Here is a 23,425-nt window from a genome sequence, read left to right as displayed (position 1 = left end):
TTAGCATGCACGCACATTATGGAGAAGCAGCTGACTTTGAGCAGATTCCAGATCCAGACCACCTAAACTGAGCTCCAGGACAGTTGTACCACCTCTGTGGCCTTGGACAAGTCACTCAATATCTCCTGCTTTAGTTGTCTCATCTGTATGATGGGAATAATAATATCTATCTATAGGGTTGTGTGTCCATGTGATTTCTAATATCTGTTATACATTGAGCAAGTCCAATGTGAGGGTACAATTCTGAAGGCTATTAACAAACTATAAATATGTATGTATATTTTTAGGGCATATACAATTTAACATTTATTTATAGTACTCAGAACTGTACCAGGCACATAAGAACTGCTCAACACATGTTGATATGATACTAGAAGTTGCTAGTATTATTACTATATTTTCTTAAAGCTGGAATGAGATACGGCATTCATCAAGCAGGACTTTGTCTTTTAGCTTGGAGTGAATTCTAAGGCTCCCTGGAACTGTCCTGAGAAGCAGAGCTTGGCCCAACACTTGGATTCTGGAGACAAACTGTTCTGTGACTTCAGGCTGGTCATTTAAGGTCTCTTTGCCTCCATTCCCTCATCTAAGAAGTGGGGATAATAGCAATACTCTCATCAAAGGGGATTATAAGTGTGAATGAGTTCATTCATGTTAGAGGTCAAGAGGCCACTGAACCAAGAATAGAACAAAAAATACAGTTCATTTGTCATTTGATTTTATATAAGAGGGATCAAAAAAAGGGGGGGAAGCAGAATAGCTAAAATCACATGGCAGATTTTTTCAGAATAGAATTAGAACAGCCCCAAAGGTTGTTCTTTCCTTTGGCTGCAGGCAGAAGCCAGGCTGGGATTGTTCACTGCAGACCATCTACCGGGGGGAGAAATAATGACGCAGCCAGACAACCAGCATAGACTCATCATAAAAGGTGCTCAGATTCTGTTGCTGCTATAGCATCTCTACATCTGCTTCCTCATCTGGTCCTTACAATAACCCTATGAGAGAGTGTGGTTAGCTGAATAATGTCTCCCACAAAGATGTCCACATCCTGACCCCTAGAACCTGTGAATATGTGACCGTAGATGGAGAAAGGGATTTTTGCACATGTGATTAAGATTAAGGACCTTGAAATGGAGGGATTTTCCTAGATTATCCAGGTGGGACTTTAAGGAGAACTTTAAAATCTGAGAACCTTTCCTAGCTGTGATCAGAGGCAGCACTATTGAAGGAATGGTTATAGATGCCACATTACTGGCTTTAAGGACAGAGGGATGGGCCCATGAGCCATGGAAAAGGGTATCCTTTAGAAGCTGGAAAAGGCAAGGAAATATATCCTTCCCTGGAGCTTCCAGGAAGGAACTCTGTGGACACTTATTTTGGTCCAGTGAGACCTGAGTTAGATGTCTGATTTACAGCACGGTAAGATAATTAACTAGTATTGTTTAAGCCCTTGTGGTTGTTTGCCACAGCAGCAGTAAAAAATAGATACAGGCATTAAAGACAGTCCTGTCTCATTTCACAGACAGGACATGGAAGCTCTGAGGGATTAAGTGACTGCCCAGGGCAATGGCTTCATTACTCAGATGATGCTGAGGCCATCGATAGAGAATGGAGAAAGCAGTTCTGCACAATAAGCTTGAGTTAATCCCAGTAATATAGCTGGGCATAACTCAAGAAGTCCAGTGACCCAGCGCAAGGGACACATCTATGTCTGGTTGGCCCAGACCCACTGAAGGGGTGGAGACTGAGCCACACACAGCAATCAACCACCAAAATCAAGGGTCCTTGGGTCTTACCTGTGAGTTTGTTCTCCTTCTTCACACTCCGGACTTCCGAGTACACCACCTCTCCTCTGTTAGGATTTACTTGGAGAGAAGTTGACACTTGAGAGGATTCTAAGATTCTTGCCCCCTTGTCTTGCTACTTCTTTGTCCCCCAGTCATAGCTTATTCTCTAGAGGGAGCAGAGACCTCTGAGCCTCTGCACTGTCCCTTCCTCATTTCCTGTCCCACCCCTTCCCAGACCAACCCTGGGGTCCCTGCCAAAATGGAGGGTCTTCAGTCCTCACCATTGCTGTATACTGGTTGCAGTTCTATCCAGCCTGGTACATTGTGGTAGGTGGACTCTTGGGGATCTGGGGCTGAAGGATTCCTATGAAACAGAAACATTGATGTTTCCCAGAAATCCTGAAAAAGTAGATCTAAGGATCATTCCCTGTTAGCAAGTCTTTATCACAGGATAGTTGCCAAGCCTGGAAACATAGATGAGTGTATAAAAAATACTCTATTGTTAGAGACGATTAAATTATAAATCATAATATTAATCCAGACTTTATGATATGTATCTGGTATGTAACAAGCACTGTGCTAGTACCTATAACAATATTAAGTTGATTCTGTTTTTTTCTCTATTTTATAGATGGAAAAAAATGGAGGTTCTAACAGATGATTTGCTGAAGACTATGTAACTAGAAAAGGAAAGAGCCAAGATTCAAACCTGGCTCCAAAGTCTATACTTTCAGAAAGATTGGTATCTCAGAGAAATCCATAATCAGAAAGGCTCAGAGGAACTCGGGATGGTTTGGATGTTGCTACCATGAGCTTGCCCAGGAATAGTTGTGGTGTGGCTCCTAAAGCCAACCTTGCGAATCCAAGATGGCTGCCCCTTCTTCACAGGCCCCACCTCCTATTAGCAGAGAGGTGTCTCTGGATGGCCAAGTTGTGTGACTTCATCTTCTTGGCTGTCATCACAACAGATATTGGTTAGGCTGGGCTGGCCATGACCTAATCAGAGCTTTCCAGGCTTATTAACCTTAGAGCATGTTAGGAAATAGATGGGTTCTGTGCTCGTGGTGATCACTCATAGAAACTAGGCAACAGTGGACCAAGGATGTAAGTTTATAAATAAAAAGCAATCACTTGCTGAAAGAAAAAAAAAAATGGAGAAGGAAATGGCAGTATTCTTGCCTGGAGAAGTCCATGGACAGAGGAGCCTGGAGGGTTACAGTCCATGGGGTTGCAAAGAGTCAGACGCAACTGAGCATACAGGCATGAAAGGAAAAAAGGCCTGTTTAGCTAAGTTGGTGGGTGAGAAAGTCCGGGGAATTGCCTTGAGATAACCCAAGGGAGGTGGCAACATGGAATTGGCATAACCCATCTCAGTAACATGAAGCAGTGACTGTGCTCTCAGCAATGAAAGTGACAGTGTTAGTCTTTCAGTCATGTCCCACTCTTTAAGACCCCATGGACTGTAGCATGCCAGGCTCCTCTGTCCTTGGAATTCTCCAGGCAAGAATACTGGAGTGGGTAGCTATATCCTTCTCCAGGGGAATCTTCCCAACCCAGGGATCAAATCCAGGTCTCCCATATTGAGAGCAGATTCTTTACCATCTGAGCCACCAGGGAATCCCCGTTCTTAGCAGTAGCCAAATTCAATTTCATTTTTATACCCAGTGGGCATTTCATTAACCATATGGGAATACAGCCAGACCTTACCTGGAGGAGTCAAATGTAGGCTTTCCTCCTGAAAGGAAAGCAGAGAAGCATTGAGTCCAGGAAAAGGAAGACTTCACAAGTCTTCCTGTGAGCAGAGCTCACAGTAGGCTCATCTAGAACCTGCCAGAAGTCACTGTCACTAAAATGTGAACCATGCTTTGATATTCACAATGGAGGTAGCAGATTGGGCAAAAACTACTGATCCTGGCTTCCAGAAGTTTATAGTTATAATGCAAAAGTGTAGCCCACAATCCATAATTGTTTAACCTGGAGTTTATGAAGAACAATGGTCAATAGCTGGATTGGGAAAAGAGACTTATCTACTATGAAAGTACCATACATTTACAAAATTAATAAGTTATCAAAATTTCATTTGATTTCTGTTCTTGCTCCCATTTCTCAGAGTTTTTCCTTCTTCTATTTCTGTTCCTAGGGAGTCTTTCAAGGGTAGCGAGGGAGATACACGGCAATTTGTCACATTGGATAAACTACATCTTGTAAAAGCAACTTCCACCCAAAAGGGCTGTTTTGGCAACTTGGCATTTGAAGAAGACAAATTCTGGAGGATCTAGAGGGGAAGGTAGGAGCTGTGGAATTGTGCAGAAAGGAACTGTTGAGAGCTTGGGGGTGGTTCCAAAGGCAGCATGAGCCTAAAGGAACAGAGATGGGAAGGACAGGGACTCAAGCAAAGGTTAGCCAGGGAGTCACCCACCTGCTTTTCTCAGGAGCCAGCAGTAGAACAGCAGTGCCACGGCAGCAATGGCCATCATGCTGAGCAGCCCCCCGGTGACACTGGTGGCAATAAGGCTGTTTTTGCTCCCGGTCAGTCCTGAGGGGGAGACCCCAGGCATGAGCCAGAGGGAGAGGCTTGTGGTTTTGAACTGCCTGACCCCTGAAGCTGATGCCTGGGGGAGAGGATGAACCAAGGGGAGCAGGACTCTTGAGATTAAGCAGGTATAGATGTGGCCCAGGAAATGGCTCTTCTCTTTGTGGGGAAGACTATATCTGTGGCTGATGCGAGGGTTGAGGGTCAGGATGGATGATACTAACTGATGAACATTAAATTCAATGGTCCTCTTTGGCTTTCCTTTCCCATCCAAATTACATGCTCTCAGAAACACTTCTGAAAATAACAACTTGGAATGCTTCCTGCTTTGTGTACCTGTTCCTGAGAGGCACCACCCTGGTCAAGTATTGAGAGGGCACTCAGAGCATCCTTGGAGGACATTTTTTGTCCTCCATGCCCTGTAGCCTGGGCATGGAAAACTTACCCATGACAGAAAGTGTCACTGCCTCACTGTGCTGGGGGCCCAGGCCATTGTCAGCCTCGCAGGAGTAGGTCCCAGAATGATCTGCAGTCAGCGAGAGGTTTAAGGACACTCCTTGTCCAGAGTGAGACGTGCTGGTCTCCAGGGTGATATTATTGTGATAAAACCAGTACAGGATCGGGGTAGAGCCTCTCTGGGCCTCACAGTGAAGTTCTAATACATCGCCCACCACAACCTGGGCCCTGGCGGTCCTGAGGGTGAGGATAGGGCGAGACACTGGAACTGGGGGAAAACAAAAAGTCAACAGAAGGTCCTATTGCCAACATATTTATAAAGGAACAAAAAATAATGTAAACAAATAATAAAAGTCAGTTCACAACCTAGGAAAATGGGTTGAAAACATGTATGACAGACAAAGCTAGTGACCTGAATCCACAAACAGCTTTCAATGCACAAGAATATCCAACAAGAAAGTGTGAAAAGGCTATGAGCCACTAGAAACTTCAAATAGCCAATAAATACATGAAAATATTATCTTCCTCATTACTTATTAACTGTTTACACACAAAATACCCATCAGATTGGCAAAGGTTAATACAGGCAGATAATTATGATGGAGTTGTGGATTAACAGGCACCTTGATAGGCTCTTGGTGGGAACGCATATTTGAGACACTTTCTTTAATGGAGATTTGGCAGTATTGACCAAATTGAAAATGCACTTAAATTTTGACCCAGCAAATCTACTTATAAGACTATTTTCTTTAGGGCTACTAACATGACTAACATGGGAGAAAAGATGGCAGAGGAGTAGGTGGACATGGAGTGCATCTCTCCCCATGGATACATCAGGAATGCACCTTCAGACACAGAAATGCACGCAGAACACCAGCTGAGAGAGGACAGGAATACCTGACCAGCGGAAAAGAATATATAGACCCACACAAAACTTGGTAGGATGAAGGAACTAGGGGGGAAAACAGGAGTGTTACTAGGACTGGACCCGCCATCCTATGTGGGGGAACTGAAACAGGGGTCCAATCCCCACATTGGGGCAATGTCTGAGTCGGAGGAGAAACATTTAAGGCTGAGAGTGAAACAGCTCATCTGCGGCAGCCTAAATGGAATGAGAATCAGAGAGTCCTTGCCGCAGCCATATATACCCTGGACAGGGACACAGGTCCCCTGAAAGGTACAGTAGCTGGGAGCTGAAGTGTAGGGATTGTGGAGCAATCCCAGGGTGAGGGCTGCTGTTGACTGTGGAGAAACAGATCGAGGGGATATGAAGGAGGAGACTGTGGTGGGAAATGCTTGTGGAGGAAAGTCAGACAGCCATGGAAGCAAGGCGATACTGCTGAGTCACACTTAGGGGGTGGAGTCGTCACCATACCCTTTCTCTCCCTACATGCCAGCATTTGCAGCTAAACAATAGAGAGGCTGGCCCATCAAATGCCTGATGAACTGAACTACAGAGTAGGACCCCACCCAGGGTGCCCCTTAAAGTGCCTGATATACTGATCTACAGAGTAGGAACCCAGTCAAGGGGGGCCCTCTATGTGTCAGACACACCAAACAACAGAGAAGGACCCCAGGCAAGGGAGCCCTCTAAGTTCCAAAACAGGAGGAGCTATGGAGAAAGACTAGTCAAAGAGGCTTTCTGATCGCCAGCTACAAGAAGCCTGAAAAAAGACTCTGATAGGGCCATAACTCCTGTGGTGGAGGCAGTCCATGTCCCCTACACACTTGGTGCCACCAGGGTCCCCACAAGTCAAGCAGCTGCACCACCTTCACACTCAACCCTCACTGGGGCAGAGCTGCCATAGGCAAAAACGAAAACAAAAACAAAAACAAATCTTGCATCTATGCACGCAGGGTTGCTTTATCGTGTCTAATTCTTCTCTGTCAGGGGGGATCTCCAGGCAAGAATACTGGACCGTATTGGCCAATACTGGTTGCCATACCCTTTTAGAGCACTATATTTCCTGCTGCCATAGCCTCCAACTCCCCTGAGTACCTGGTGCTGCCAGAACCCCTAAGACCCAAGCAGCTGCACCACCTCCACATCTAGCCCTCACTGGGGCAGGCCCAAGTCCTCCAGGGCAGCCTCAGGAACAAACCCCAGTGGACGATCCACATCAGAAGTGGAAATAAAGCCACAACTGAAACCCAGGGGCAGTGTGGCTGGCTAAGGAAGAAGACCCAAAACCTTCCCACCAGCTGTACAAGCTGCAGATTAAATCTATATGATCAACTAGGCAGACTGTGTGTCTATGGAATATATAAAAGGACATTGAGAGCTCCCACAAAAGAAAATGCACTAGTTCTGATAGATGGACATTGGAGGCAAGAACACACAGGAGTAAGACCAAATTAGAATCTGAGCTGCCCCCACAGCAGGTCCAGAGACCAGCACAGTGTTGGAGGGCATCCTAGGGAGGTGAGAAGAAAAAGATCTACAAAATCAACCCCAAACAATTAAGAAAATGGCAATAGGAATATATATATATCAATAATTACTTTAAATGTTAATGGATTAAATGCTCCCACCAAAAGACACAGACTGGCTGAATGGATAAAAAAACAAGACCTATATATATGCTGTCTACAAGAAACCCACTTCAGACCTAAAGACACTTACAGACTGAAAGTGAGAAGATGGAAAAATATATTCCATGCAAATGGGAAGCAAAAGAAAGCTGGAGTAGCAATCCTCATATCAGACAAAACAGACTTTAAGATAAAGAAGATTACAGGAGATAAGGAAGGACACTACTTAATGATCAAGGGATCAATCCAAGAGGAAGACATAACAATTATAAATATCTGTGCACCCAATATAGGAACACCTCAATACATAAGACAAACGCTAACATACATAAAAGGAGAAATTGACAGTAACACAATAATACTAGGAGATTTTAACACGCCACTCACACCAATGGACAGATCATCAAAACAGAAAATTAATAAGGAAACACAAGTCTTAAATGATACATTAGATGAGATGGGTCTCATTGATGTCTACAGCACATTCCATCCAAATGCAGAAGAATACACATTCTTCTCAAGTGCACATGGAACATTCTCCAGGATAGACTACATATTGGGTCACAAATCAAACTTCAGTAAATTTAAGAAAATTGAAATCATATCAAGTATCTTCTCTGACCACAACACTATGAGACTAGGTCTCAATTACAAGAAAAAAAACTGTAAAAACACAAACACATGGAGATTAAACAATACATTTCTAAATAACCAACAGGTTACTGAAGAAATCAAAAGGGAAGTAAAAAAATTTATAGAAATAAATGACAACGAAAACATGACAACTCAAAACCTATGGGATGCAGCAAAAGCCATTCTAAGAGGGAAGTTTATAGCAATACAATCCTACCTCAAGAAACAAGAAAAACATTGAATAGACAACCTAACTTTACACCTAAAACAACTGGAAAATGAAGAACAAAGAAACCCCAAAATTAGTAGAAGGAAAGAAATCATAAAGATCTGAGCAGAAATAAATGAAAAAGAAATGAAAGAAACAATAGTAAAGATTCATAAAACTAAAAGCTGGTTCTTTGAGAAGATAAAATTGACAAATCTTTAGCCAGACTTATCAAGAAAAAAGAGAGAAGAATCAAATCAACAAAATTAGAAATGAAAAAATAGAAGTTACAACAGAGAATGCAGAAATACAAAGGATTATAAGAGACAATTATGAACAGTCATATGGCAGTAAAATGGATAGCCTGGGAGAAATGGACAGATTCTTAGAAAAGTTCAATCTTCCAAGACTGAGCCAGGAAGAAATAGAAATTATGAACAACCCAATTACAAGCTTTGAAATTGAAGCTGTGATCAAAAATCTCCCAAAGCCCAGGACCAGATGGCTTCACAGGAGAATTCTATCAAACGTTTAGAAAAGAGCTAATGCCTATCCTTCTAAAACTCTTTCAAAATCTTGCAGAGGAAGGAACACTTCCAAACTCACTCTACAAGACCACCCTCACCCTGATACCAAAACCAGACAAAGACAACACAAAAAAAGACAACTAGAGGTGAACATAACTGATGAACATAGATGCAAAACTCCTCAACAAAATTTTAGCAAATAGAATTCAGGAACACATCAAAAAGCTCATAAACCATAATCAAGTTGGGTTTATTCCAGGGATGCAAGGATTCTTCAATATATGGAAATCAATCAATGTGATATACCATTTTAACAAATTGAAAAATAAAAACCATATGATAATCTCAATAGAGGTAGAAAAAGCCTTTGACAAAATTCAGCACCTATTTATAATTAAAAGTCTTCAAAAAATTGGCATAGAAAAAATCTACCTCAGTTAAGGCCATATATGATAAGCCTACAGCAAACATTACTCTCAGTGGTGAAAAACTGAAAGCATTCTCCCTAGATCAGGAACAAGACAAGAGTGTTCACTTTCACCACTATTATTCAACATAGTTCTGGAAGTCCTAGCTAGAGCAATCAGAGAAGAAAAAGAAATAAAAGTAATCTATATCAGAAAAAAAGAAGTAAAGCTCTCACTGTTTGCAGATGACATGATACTGTACATAGAAAACCCTAAGGATAGTATCAGAAAATTACTACAGCTAATCAGTAAATTTCACAAAGTTTCAGGATACAAAATCAATACACAGAAATCACTTGAGTTTCTATATACTAACAATGAAAAATCAGAAAGAGAAATTAAGGAATCAATCCCATTCAGTACTGCAACAGAAAAGAATTAAATATCTAGGAATAAACTTATCTAAGGAGACAAAACAACTGTACACAGAAAATTATAAGACACTAATGAAAGAAATCAAATATGGCATAAATAGATGGAGAGATATTCCATGTACCTGGGTAGGAAGAATCAATATTGTGAAAATGACTATACTGCCAAACACAATCTACAGATTCAGTAAGATCCCTATTAAATTACCAATGGCATTTTTCACAGAACTAGAACAAAAAAAATCACAATTCAAATGGAAACACAAAAGACCCCAAATAGTCAAAACAGTCTTGAGAAAGAAGAATGGAGCTGGTGGAATCAACCTTCCTGACTTCAGATTATACTACAAAGCTACAGTCATCAAGATAATATGATACTGACACAAACAAAAATATAGACTAATGGAACAAGATAGAAAGCCTAGAAATAAACCTATGCACCTATGGGTACCTTATTTTTTACAAAGGAGGCAAGAATATACAATGGGGCAAAGACAGCCTCTTCAATAAATGGTGCTGGGAAAACTGGACAGCTACATGTAAAAGAATGAAATGAGAACACTTCCTAACACCACACACAGAGATAAAATCAAAATGGATTACAGACCTAAGTGTAAGACCAGAAACTATAAAACTCTTAGAGAAAAACATAGAACACTCGGTGACACGTATCAAAGCAAGATCCTCTATGATCCACCTCCTATAGTAATGGAAATGAAAATAAAAGTAAACAAGTGGGACCTGATTAAACTTAAAAGTTTTGCACAGCAAAGGAAACTATAAGCAAGGTGAAAAGACAACCTTCAGAATGGGAGAAAATAATGGCAAATGAAACAACTGACAAAGGATTAATTTTCAAAATATACAAGCAGTTCATACAACTCAATACCAGAAAAACAACCAACCCAATTAAAAAGTGGGAAAAGGACCTAAACAGACTTTTCTCCAAAGACATACAGATGGCTAACAAACACATGAAAAGATGTTTAGTATTGCTCACTATTAGAGAAATGCAAATCAAAACTACAATGATATATCACCTCACACTGGTCAGAATGGCTGTCCTCCAAAAGTCTACAAACAATAAATGCTGGAGAGGCTGTGGAGAAAAGGGAATGCTCTTGCACTGTTGGTAGGAATGTAAATTGATACAGCCACTATGGAAGACGGTACGGAGATTCCTTAAAAAACTAGGAATAAAACCACCATCAGTTCAGTTCAGTTCAGTAGCTCAGTCGTGTCCGTCTCTTTGCGACCCCATGAATCACAGCACACCAGGCCTCCCTGTCCATCACCAACTCCCGGAGTTCACTCAGACTCACGTCCATCGAGTCAGTGATGCCATCCAGCCATCTCATCCTCTGTTGTCCCCTTCTCCTCCTGCCCCCAATCCCTCCCAGCATCAGAGTCTTTTCCAATGAGTCAACTCTTCGCATGAGGTGGCAAAAGTATTGGAGTTTCAACTTTATCATCATTCCTTCCAAAGAAATCCCAGGGCTGATCTCCTTCAGAATGGATTGGATGGATCTCCTTGCAGTCCAAGGGACTCTCAAGAGTCTTCTCCAACACCACAGTTCAAAACCATAAATTCTTTGGTGTTCAGCTTTCTTCACAGTCTAACTCTCACATCCATACATGACCACAGGAAAAGCCATAGCCTTGACTAGACAGACCTTTGTTGGCAAAGTAATGTCTCTGCTTTTGAATATGCTATCTAGGTTGGTCATAACTTTCCTTCCAAGAAGTAAGCGTCTTTTAATTTCATGGCTGCAGTCACCATCTGCAGTGATTTTGGAGCCCCCCCAAAATAAAGTCTGACACTGTTTCCACTGTTTCCCCATCTATTGCCCATGAAGTGATGGGACCAGATGCCATAACCTTCATTTTCTGAATGTTGAGTTTTAAGCCAACTTTTTCACTCTCCTCTTTCACTTTCATCAAGAGGCTTTTTAGTTCCTCTTCACTTTCTGCCATAAGGGTGGTGTCATCTGCATATCTGAGGTTATTGAGATTTCTCCCAACAATCTTGATTCCAGCTTGTGCTTCTTCTAGCCCAGCGTTTCTCATGATGTACTCTGCATAGAAGTTAAATAAGCAGGGTGACAATATACAGCCTTGACGTACTCCTTTTCCTATTTGGAACCAGTCTGTTGTTCCATGTCCAGTTCTAACTGTTGCTTCCTGACCTGCATATAGGTTTCTCAAGAGGCAGGTCAGGTGGTCTGGTATTCCCATCTCTTTCAGAATTTTCCACAGTTTCTTGTGATCCACACAGTCAAAGGCTTTGGCATAGTCAATAAAGCAGAAATAGATGTTTTTCTGGAACTCTCTTGCTTTTTCCATGATCCAGAGGATGTTGGCAATTTGATCTCTGGTTCCTCTGCCTTTTCTAAAACCAGCTTTAACATCAGGAAGTTCACAGTTCATGTATTACTGAAGCCTGGCTTGGAGAATTTTGAGCATTACTTTATTAGCACGTGAGATGAGTGCAATTCTGTGGTAGTTTGAGCATTCTTTGGCATTGCCTTTCTTTGGGATTGGAATGAAAATTGACCTTTTCCAGTCCTGTGGCCACTGCGGAGTTTTCCAAATTTGCTGGCATATTGAGTGCAGCACTTTCACAGCATCATCTTTCAGGATTTGGAATAGCTCAAGTGGAATTCCATCACCTCTACTAGCTTTGTTCATAGTGATGCTTTCTAAGGCCCACTTGACTTCACATTCCAGGATATCTGGCTCTAGGTCAGTGATCACACCATTTTGATTATCTTGGTCATGAAGATCTTTTCTGTACAGTTTTCTGTATATTCCTGCCACCTCTTCTTAATATCTTCTGCTTCTCTAAGGTCCATACCATTTATGTCCTTTATCGAGCTCATCTTTGCATGAAATGTTCCCTTGGTAGCTCTGATTTTCTTGAAGAGATCTCTAGTCTTTCCCATTCTGTTGTTTTCCTCTATTTCTTTGCAATGATTGCCAAGGAAGGCTTTCTTATCTCTTCTTGCTATTCTTTGGAACTCTGCATTCAGATGTTTATATCTTTCCTTTTCTCCTTTGCTTTTTGCTTCTTTTCTTTTCACAGCTATTTGTAAGGACTCCCCAGACAGCCATTTTGCTTTTATGCATTTCTTTTCCATGCGCGGGCGCAGGAGGGCCTAGAGGAGCTATTCCACGTTCGAGATCAGAAGGGGCGGCGGTGAGGAGATACCCCCTTCCAAGGTAAGGAGCAGCGGCTGCGCTTTGCTGAAGCAGCCATGAAGAGATACCACACATCCAAGGTAAGAGAAAACCAAGTAAAACCACCATATGGCCTAACAATCCCACTCCTAGGCATATACTCTGAGGAAATCAAAATTGAAAAAGACACATGTATCCCATTGTTCATTGAAGCACTATTTACAATAGCTAGAACATGGAAGCAGCCTAGATGTCCATGAACAGATGAATGGATAAAGAAGTTGTGGTACATATACACAATAGAATATTAATCATAAAAAAGAATGCATTTGAGTCATTTCTAATGAGGTGGATGAGCCTAGAACCTATTATACAGAGTGAAGTAAGTCAGAGAAAGATAAATACTGTATTCTAATGCCTATATACATAATCTAGAAAAATGTTACTGAGGAATTTATTTACAGGGCAGCAATGGAGAAACAGACATAGAGAATAGACTTATGGACATAGGGAGAGGGGAGGAGAGGGTGAGATGAATGGAAAGAATAACATGGAAACTTATATTACCATATGTAAAATATATAGCTAACAGGAATTTGATGTATGGCTCAGGAAACTCAAACAGGGGCTTTGCATCAACCTAGAGGGGTGGGGTGGGGAGGGAGATGGGAGGGAGATTCAAAAGGGAGGGGATACATGTATACCTATGGCTGATTCATGTTGAGGTTTGACAAAAAACAACAAAATTCTGTAAAGCAATTATCCTTCAATCAATCAATCAATAAATTTTAAAAAATGACTAACACATCATTGTAAAATAACTATACTTCAATTTAGAAAAGGAGAGATTCCCTGGTGATGACAGTGGTTGAGAATCTGTCTGCTAACACAGAGGATGTGGGTGTGATCCCTGGTTGGGAAAGGTTCCACATGCCATGGGGTGAGTGAGCCCATGCACCACAACTCCTGAAGCCTGCGTGCTCTAGAGCCTGTGTGCTGCAAAAGGACAGGTCACCACAATGAGAGCCCCCACACCGCAACTAGAGAGTATCCCCTGCTTGCTGCAACTAGAGCCCATGCACAGCAACAAAGACAGCACAGCCAAATATACATAAATAAACAAGTAACTTTACAAAAGGATTTGCAAATATATCTGCACAAATACTTCTGTTGTAGGTTTTTTGCAATTGCTAAAAACTAGAGACAATCTAATCAACTCACTTATAAAACATGAAAGATGCCCAAAATAAAATTTTAAGTAAAAATGCAAGCTGCGTAACTATACATGTAGTATGATTCTGCTTGTAAAATTTCTATGCCTTTATAATATATTTTAATATTTCTAGAAAAATACACCTGCAAGTACTGACAGTGGTTATGTCTTGGAAGCATGTATAAAAGTGTGTGCACGCAGGTAGAAAGAGAACTTTACTTTTCATATTGTCCCTTTTGTACAATTTGATTTCTTTTTATCATGAAGGTTCATGTATTCCTTCAAATAATAAATTATTAAAAAGTCGTGTTAAAGCATGAGATCACATCAAAGGGATGAGAGGTGTCATAATGTAGATTTACATTAAGAGTTGGATAGGCTTGTTTTTCTACGTGGCTTTACCATTGTTAACTGTGTCTGTAAGCTCATTACTTCCCCTCTCTAAGCTTCAGTTTCCTCTCCTGCAAACTGAAGATAAAAAATGATCTCATTTATAACTCAGTTCTTCATCTTAAAGATTAAAGGAGATGTGTGAGGCATATTTATCCCTGGCAGTGAAAGAGGCTCAAGTGTAGAGGTTCATTGGGAGTCAGTGTAAGAAAAACCTGGCCCAACATTTTTGGAGCAGAAAAACCTATACTTAGAATTCTTTAGTTTCCCTTTTGTATCATAGTCATAGATCAAAATGCAGTCTATGTTCTTAAAAACCTTCTTTGCATTTTTACTGAGAGTTCTTTTTTTAATCACACTCAATAAGACTTCTTTAACTGTGCTGTTGGGAAAGTCAAGGCTCCTAAACAGTAACCACAGTAAGGACCCCAGACTTCAGTTAGAGGTTCTGTGGGCAGGAAGTACGCTGGGCTGTTACCCAGCAAACAGTAGTCCTGGAGCTCCGTTTTGGAGGCCAGGGAGAGAAGACTGTCAGTCCTTGGTTGTGATGCTTGTGGGCAGGACCAACTCACCTCTGACATTGAGTGACACTGACTCACTACGCTGGACCCCCAAGCCATTGTCAGCCTCACAGGAGTAGTTTCCAGAAATTTCTGTGGTCAGGGAGAGGTTGAAGGATGTTCCTCCTCCAGAGAGGCTTGAGAAGCTCCCCAGGGCGACATCCTCATGGTAAAACTGGTACCTTATGGGGGGAGAGCCTCTCTGGGTCTCACAGTGAATTTCCAGTATGTCCCCCACCACAGCCTGGACCCTGGGAGTCCTGAGGGTGAGGACAGGATGAGACACTGGAACTGAGGGAAGAAAAAGGGTTAACCATCATTTCCTATTGTATAAATGTGTTCCACCATAGAAAAGACATTTCAAACAGAAAAATATCTTACTCAGTTTTTATGACCTTGTGATATCATTAAGAACTGAGCTATAATTTCTTCAAATCTGAAGAAATAGTATCATTTGTGTAGTGTTATATATATATATATATATATATATATATATATATATAGTGTTATATAGTTTGAAGTACTTAATCAGTTCAGTTCAGTCTCTCAGTTGTGTCCAACTCTTTGCGACCCTGTGGACTGTGGCACATCAAGCTTCCCTGTCCGTCACCAACTCCTGGAGCTTACTCAAACTCATGTCCATTGAGTCAGTGAGGCCATCCAACCATCTCATCCTGTCATCCCCTTCTCCTCCTGCCTTCAATCTTGCCCAGCATCAGGGTCTTTTCCAATGAGTCAGTTATTCATATCAGGTGGCCAAAGTATTGGAGTTTCAGCCTCAGCATCAGTCCTTCCAATGAGTATTTAGAACTAATTTCCTTTTGGACTGGTTGGCTGTCCTTGAAGTCCAAGGGATTCTCAAGAACCTTCTCGAACTCCATAGTTCAAAAGCACCAATTTTTCAGTGCTCAGCTTTCTTTATAGTTCAACTCTCACATCCATACATGAGTACTGGAAACACTATAACTTTGACTAGACAGACCTTTGTTGGCAAAGTAATGTCTCTGCTTTTAATATGCTGTCTAGGTTTGCCATAGTTTTTCTTCCAAGGAGCAAGTGTCTTTTAATTTCATGGCTGCAGTCACCATCTGCAGTGATCTTGGACCCTGAAAAAATAAAGTCTCTCACTGTTTCCCTTGTTTCCGCATCTATTTGCCATGAGACCAGATGCCATAATCTTAGTTTTTTGAATGTTGAGTTTTAAGCCAGCTTTTTCACTCTCCTCTTTCACTTTCATCAAGAGGCTCTTTAGTTCCTCTTCACTTTCTGCCATAAGGGTGGGGTCATCTGCATATCTAAGGTTACTGATATTTCACACTATCATAGCAAACACCCTCTTCCAACAATACAAGAGACAACTCTATACATGGACATCATCAGATGTTCAATACTGAAATTAGGTTGATTATATTCTTTGCAACCGAAGATGAAGAAGCTCTATACAGTCAGCAGAAACAAGACCAGGAGTGGACTGTGCCTCAGATCATGAACTCCTTATTGCAAAATTCAAATTTAAATTGAAGAAAGTAAAGGAAAACCACTAGACCATTCATGTTATGACCTAAATCAAATCCCTTACAATTACACAGCGGAAGTGACAAATAGATTCAAGGGATTAGATCTGATAGACAGAGTGCCTGAAGAACTATGGATGGAGGTCTGTAACATTGTACAGGAGGCAGTGATCAAAACCATCCCCAAGAAAAAGAAATGAAAAAGGCAAAATGATTGTCTGAGCAGGCCTTACAAATAGCTGAGAAAAGAAGAGAAGTGAAAGACAAAAGAGAAAAAAAGGTATATCCAGCTGAATGCAGACTTCCAAAGAATAGCAGGGAGTACTTAATACACAATCTCAAAAATGTTTGAGGAATCTGTAAATAAAGATTAAATTGAAACTCAAGTATCAAAGTAGTCAAAAGAAGTAATCAGTTCAATAGAAAATGAGAAACAAGGAAGACTGATGCTTACATAGCCAGGGATGTAATTGAGCCTTGGCTACATCAAAATTAAGACCCAAAAGAGAATAGATATTGATCAAATTATTGGCTCACTTTTATATTTATTCATCTATCAGAAATTAATTTAGCAATTAATAAGCCTTAGGAACAGGATGGTATACTGGGGATTCAATAGTAAGAAAGACACAGGCTCTTCTCTCATGAAGACTACAATCTAGATGAGATGTTAAGGAGCAGTTAAATAAAAATACAAGTATTTTTATTTTATTGATATAAAGAATAGGATGCTATGAAATGTATAGTACTGGGGCTTGATCTAGTATGGGTTAGTCAAGGAATGCTTCCTCACAAAGTGACATTTGGATTAATCAGGTGAAGAAGGGAATGAAGACTGGACAGGTAGGGAAACTGTATGTGCAAAGGCCCTGAGATGGTAGGAACGTTGGAGCTTTTGTGTTATTGAAACAAGGTAACAGCAGCGCTATGGGAAGCATTTGAAGAATGCCAAGAAATAGGAGGCTGAAGAGCTAGGCAGAGCTTCACAAGCCATGGTATGGATTTTGATCCTTCTTCACAGAGCAATGGGAAATCTGTAAGTGTCTCTCTACAGAGGCATGAGATGATCAAAGCTATCTTAAAAAAAAAAAAAAAAGACAATTCTGATCTCAGTGTGTAAAATACATCATAATGGCACAAAATTGGAGTGGAAAGGTTATTAGAAGTGGACTGGAGTAGTGGCATTGCAGTAATTGAAATAATGGTAGATATAGCTATGATAGTAGCAGTACAGATAGAAAAAAAAAAAGATTTGAGAAATATTTAGAAAAAACAAAAGCAACAGGACTTAATAATTAACTGGCTATGGAGAGCAAGGGAGAGAAATGTCAAGGAAGACTCTTGGATTTTTTGCTTTGTGTATCTGAATGAACAGAGTTATCTTTCACAGAAGTGGGGATATTTGAAGGAAGACCAGGTCTGGGGGGAATTCCATGCATTTTAAAGGTGTTTCAGGTCATGAACTTTTAAGAGATATGGCATAAGCATGTACTCACATGGGAGGTTTTGTAGTTAAAAGTTTAATAATGAGAAAATAGAAAGAGAAATTAAGGAAACAATTCCATTCACCATTGCAACGGAAAGAATAAAATACTTAGGAATATATCTACCTAAAGAAACTAAAGACCTATATATAGAAAACTATAAAACACTGGTGAAAGAAATCAAAGAGGACACTAATAGATGGATAAATATACCATGTTCATGGATTGGAAGAATCAATATAGTGAAAATGAGTATACTACCCAAAGCAATTTATAGATTCAACACAATCCCTATCAAGCTACCAATGGTATTCTTCACAGAGCTAGAACAAATAATTTCACAATTTGTATGGAAATACAAAAAACCTCGAATCACCAAAGCAATCTTGAGAAAGAAGAAGGGAACTGGAGGAATCAACCTACCTGACTTCAGGCTCTACTACAAAGCCATAGTCATCAAGACAGTATGGTACTGGCACAAAGACAGAAATATAGATCAATGGAACAAAACAGAAAGCCCAGAGATAAATCCACGCACATATGGACACCTTACCTTTGACAAAGGAGGAAAGAATATACAATGGATTAAAGACAATCTCTTTAACAAGTGGTGCTGGGGAAACTGGTCAACCACTTGTAAAAGAATGAAACTAGAACACTTTCTAACACCATATACAAAAATAAACTCAAAATGGATTAAAGATATAAACATAAGACCAGAAACTATAAAACTCCTAGAGGAGAACATAGGCAAAACACTCTCCAACATACATCACAGCAGGATCCTCTATGACTCACCTCCCAGAATATTGGAAATAAGAGCAAAAATAAACAAATGGGACCTAATTAAACTTAAAAGCTTCTGCACAACAAAGGAAACTATAAACAAGGTGAAAAGACAGCCTTCAGAATGGGAGAAGATAATAGCAAATGAAGCAGCAAACAACTAATCTCAAAAATATACAAGCAACTTCTACAGCTCAATTCCAGAAAAATAAATGGCCCAATCAAAAAATGGGCCAAAGAACTTAAAAGACACTTCTCTAAAGAAGACATACAGATGGCTAAGAAACACATGAAAAGATGCTCAACATCACTCATTATCAGAGAAATGCAAATGAAAACCACTATGAGGTACCATTTCAGGCCAATCAGAATGGCTGTGATCCAAAAGTCTACAAGCAATAAATGCTGGAGAGGGTGTGGAGAAAAGGGAACCCTCTTCCACTGTTGGTGGGAATGCAAACTAGTACAGCCACTATGGAGAACAGTGTGGAGATTCCTTAAAAAACTGGAAATAGAACGGCCTTATGATCCAGCAATCCCACTGCTGGGCATACACACTGAGGAAACCAGAAGGGAAAGAGACACGTGTACCCCAATGTTCATCGCAGCACTGTTTATAATAGCCAGGACATGGAAGCAACCTAGATGTCCATCAGCAGATGAATGAATAAGAAAGCAGTGGTACATATACACAATGGAGTATTACTCAGCCATTAAAAAGAATACATTTGAATCAGTTCTAATGAGGTGGATGACACTGGAGCCTATTATACAGAGTGAAGTAAGCCAGAAAGAAAAACACCAATACAGTACACTAACGCATATATATGGAATTTAGAAAGATGGTAACAATAACCCTGTATACAAGACAGCAAAAGAGACACTGATGTATAGAACAGTCTTTTGGACTCTGTGGGAGACGGACAGGGTGGGATGATTTGGGAGAATGGCATTGAAATATGTATAATATCATATAAGAAACGAGTCGCCAATTCAGGTTCGATGCACGATACTGGATGCTTGGGGCTGGTGCACTGGGATGACTCAGAGGGATAGTATGGGGAGGGAAGAGGGAGGCGGGTTCAGGATGGGGAACACATGTATACCTGTGGCAGATTGATTTTGATATATGGCGAAACCAATACAATATTGTAAAGTTAAATAAAATAAAATTAAAAAAAAAAACACCACGAAACAAAATAAGACAATGCATTCAAAAATAGCTTGTATGAAAGTTACAGCAAAATCTTCCTCTGGCAGAACGGAATCTACCTACCAGGTTCAGGAACATGATGTTTGTTTATGCCATTACTGAAAAATGGGGAGCTGTTTGTTAAGATGGGAGCCTGGAGCCTGGGTCACTCTGGTGACTCATATAGAAAATTCTTTCCTCTGTTGTACAGCAGAAACTAACCCAACATTGTAAAGCAATTATATTCCAATTAAAAAAAAAAGAATCACTTATATAGATAACATCCCCAGGATCATCCAGAGAAAGAACATATTAATATATAAGACAAGAGGATACATGCCAGACAAAGTTCTGGAACACACCAATGCTTAGTTCATCTATAAGGTGAGGAGCTAATAAAGGAGACTGAGAAGGAATGGCAGAGAGAAGTGATCCAGGAGACAGTGAAGTCATTGAAGACAAGGAAGGGATGGCTTCCAGAAGAATAAAAAGATAAACAACATGGACTGTTTCTGAGAGATCAAGTAAGGTGAAGATTGGAAAATGGCCATTGGATTTAAAGCCATGGAGGTCATTAGTGACCTTTGTAAGAATAATTTTGGTATAAAGTTCAGAAGAAACCAAGACTTAATCTTAGTGGATAATAAGGAAATGGAGGCAACCTGTGCAACTGACTCTTCTTTTGGAAATTTAGTCATAAGAGAACAGTGGCTGGAGGGATGTGTACTCGATTGCTCAGTCGTGTCCAGCTCTGTGGTCCCATGGACTGTAGCCTGCCAGGCTCTTCTGTACATAGAATTTCCCAGGCAAGAATGCTGGAATGGGTTGCCATTTCCTACTATAGAGGATCTTCCCTACCCAGGGACCAAACTCACGTCTTTTGTGTCTCTTGCATTAGCAGGCAGATTCTTTACCACCTGGGAAGCCCAACTGGAGGCATAAATGAGATCAAATGGGTTTTTTATTTTTCCCCCTTAGACACGGGGGAGATATAGCATGTTAAACTCAATAGGAAGGATCCTATAGAGCAGGTGTTAAGGGACATAAGAGAGAAAGTTGTTCAAATTGTCTGAGAATGCAAGCAAGGATGGAATCTATTATAGAAATGAGATGGTGATTTTCACCTTTTATAGGAAGCAGTCTTCTATTCTGTACCTTAGGAAGAGGAAGGATAAGTTACTGGATGGATACAAAGACAAACAGGAGCCAAGGGTGTTATTGTCTGGGAGGAAGTAAAGGTGCTAATGGACTGGGAGTTCTGTTGAGGTCTGAGGACAATAGTGATTAGAGGAGTTGAAGAAACAAGCAGAAGGATAGAAGGCTGTGGTCAGGTAAGTGGAGTAGTGTGTGTACCGGGGAGTGCATGAGAGTTGTGGAAAGGATGACAAGCCATGGTGTTGAGTAGGTCATCCATGTGGGCATTACAGTCATAGAATGATGACAGAGTGTAGAGTGGAAGACTATGAGAGTGGTGTCAAGCTTGCACTGGAAGTGGGCATGACTAGGAGGCCAGCCCATGATGGCCAGGTGGGAAAGAGTGATACTGTTGAATGACAGGTAAGAGAGAATTCAGGAGAATGATGTTGAGAAGCCTTTTAGCAGGAGTTCAGGGTGAGGATCTGAGCTGCCTTGGGACAGTGGCAGGAGAGGCTAGAGCAAAATTTATGAGCCCTTGAAAGAATGAGTTGGCCTTTTTATTGATTGAAAGATAGAGGAAACCCCAACTAAATCTCTTCTGAGACAAGCTGAACTTTATAGTTTCTTTTAAACTTTTTTTTTTGCTGATCATTGTTGGCCAGGATGCAACTTGCATTTGAAAAGCCTTTATTCCTACATTAGGATACTTTGGGTCAAAATGGCTGCAGTGTTGCTACCAGGAGAGGCAAAGCAAGCAAAAGCAAGGCTCAAGTTCCTAAAAATGTAGAATACAGAACTCTCAGATGGAGGCTGTGTAGACAGCAGGCTAGCAATGATGTCCCACAGCAAGTGTCCCTGGGGTAACTCCAATCTCGGCTACTGGGAAAGGTGGGGGAGATGGTCTGTCTCTGGTTGTGCTGTAGTTGGGTCCACTTACCTCTGACACTGAGTGACACTGTGTAACTGCGCTGGACCCCCTGGCCATTGTTGGCCTCACAGAAGTAGTTCCCAGAATGCTCTGTCTTCAGAACGAGGTTGAAGGAAGCACCCCCTCCAGAGGCACTTGAGCTGCTCCCGAGGGTGACATCCTCATGATAAAACTGGTACAGGATCGGGGGAGAGCCTCTCTGGGCCTCACAGTGAAGTTCCACCACATCCCCCACCACAGCCTGGTCCCTGGGAAGCCTGAGCGTGAGAACAGGGCGAGATACTGGAACTGAAAGCAAAAACGAGTTAGTTGATATCAGTATCTTTTCCCATTTCCTCTATTTTTGTTTTCCAGAGGTTACCTCTGCTGATAATTTGGTGACACTTTCTAGATCTTTTCTATGTGTAAGAACACTCAGCCTTATCAACACAAATAAATGCATAAAAAACCCACATATATGCATGGGAGCACAAGATACATACTGGTCTACAAGCTGATTTTCCCAATTAGCAAAATATCATGACCATCATTCTATGTTATTACTTAAGGATCTATCTCACTTGCTTAAAAAATAAGTTTTATTGAGGTATAATTTACATGCATAAAAAGCAACTCTTTTAAATTTAAAATTTGATATTTTAGGGTAAATATTGCTTGGTTATTTTTAACAACCACAAAGCATCCCACAGTATGAATTTACTGTAACACACTTAAGCAATCCCCCTTTATGGAACTTTAGGTTGCTATCTTTTTCTAATTTTGAATAAGGCTCCATACACAATTCTGTATATATATCATTGTGCTTTGTCAATAGATTTCTTAGGATAAATTCTTACAAGTGGGATTTCTGGAACTGTGATAAAGCATTCAAATAATGATATATAATGCTACATTGTTCTTCAAAAAGTTTCAACCAATTTGCACTTACACTCATGGTTTATAAGAGTCTCCTTCCCCCACTCTCTGATCAATTACAGTCACATAAACACACAGACTTATTTTCCTTTTTATGTCTCTTTTCCTAGTCTTAAACTTTACAGTTGTTTGTCTGAAGAATTTACTTATTCTATCCTATGGGAACGTTACACTTTACTGATTTTTTATGGACTGCTAGTGAATTATAATCCATTAATTGATGAGTTGCAGTCTATAAAAGTATTCAGAAATTATTTGCAAAATGAAAACTTTTGAATCTGTCATTAATTTTTCTAAATTACCAAATGAATTTTTGTCCTCCATTATGAAATAGGAAGAAAATTGTTTTTTTTTATTTCCTCGATTCCCTCTGACTGATTTTTCTTTGTTACACGTATTTTTAACTGTTTTCAGTTCAGTTAAGTTCAGTCGCTCAGTTGTGTCCAATTCTTTGTGACCCTATGGACTGCAGCACACCAGGCTTCCCTGTCCATCACCGACTCCCGGAACTTGCTCAAACTCATGTCCACCGAGTCACTGATGCCATCCAACCATCCCATCCCCTGTTGTCCCCTTCTCCTCCTGCCTTCAATCTTTCCCAGCATCAGGGTCTTT

General features: G+C 40.6%; 1 protein-coding gene across 7 annotated transcripts in view; it reads right to left on the bottom strand.

The window, feature by feature from the left end:
• Positions 1-23,425, bottom strand: part of FCRL5 (Fc receptor like 5) — a 117,416-nt gene that overhangs the window by 56,748 nt on the left and 37,243 nt on the right. For 6 of the 7 annotated variants that reach the window (XM_044944177.1, XM_025287587.2, XM_006050588.3 and 3 more), the window contains 7 exons: positions 21,905-22,183; positions 14,867-15,145; positions 4,766-5,044; positions 4,207-4,323; positions 3,495-3,522; positions 2,069-2,151; positions 1,797-1,865 (listed from right to left, as the gene is read on the bottom strand). In XM_044944177.1, the coding sequence (XP_044800112.1) occupies positions 1,797-1,865; positions 2,069-2,151; positions 3,495-3,522; positions 4,207-4,323; positions 4,766-5,044; positions 14,867-15,145; positions 21,905-22,183 (1,134 nt within the window). The remainder of the gene's footprint in view (positions 1-1,796; positions 1,866-2,068; positions 2,152-3,494; positions 3,523-4,206; positions 4,324-4,765; positions 5,045-14,866; positions 15,146-21,904; positions 22,184-23,425) is intronic. The other variant, XM_006050590.3, reaches the window with a different exon arrangement.

Source organism: Bubalus bubalis, chromosome 6, assembly GCF_019923935.1.
Source record: "Bubalus bubalis isolate 160015118507 breed Murrah chromosome 6, NDDB_SH_1, whole genome shotgun sequence".
Taxonomy (NCBI): domain Eukaryota; kingdom Metazoa; phylum Chordata; class Mammalia; order Artiodactyla; family Bovidae; genus Bubalus; species Bubalus bubalis.
The sequence above is the reverse complement of the archived record's forward strand: the minus strand, read 5'-3'. Positions and strand labels throughout refer to the sequence as shown.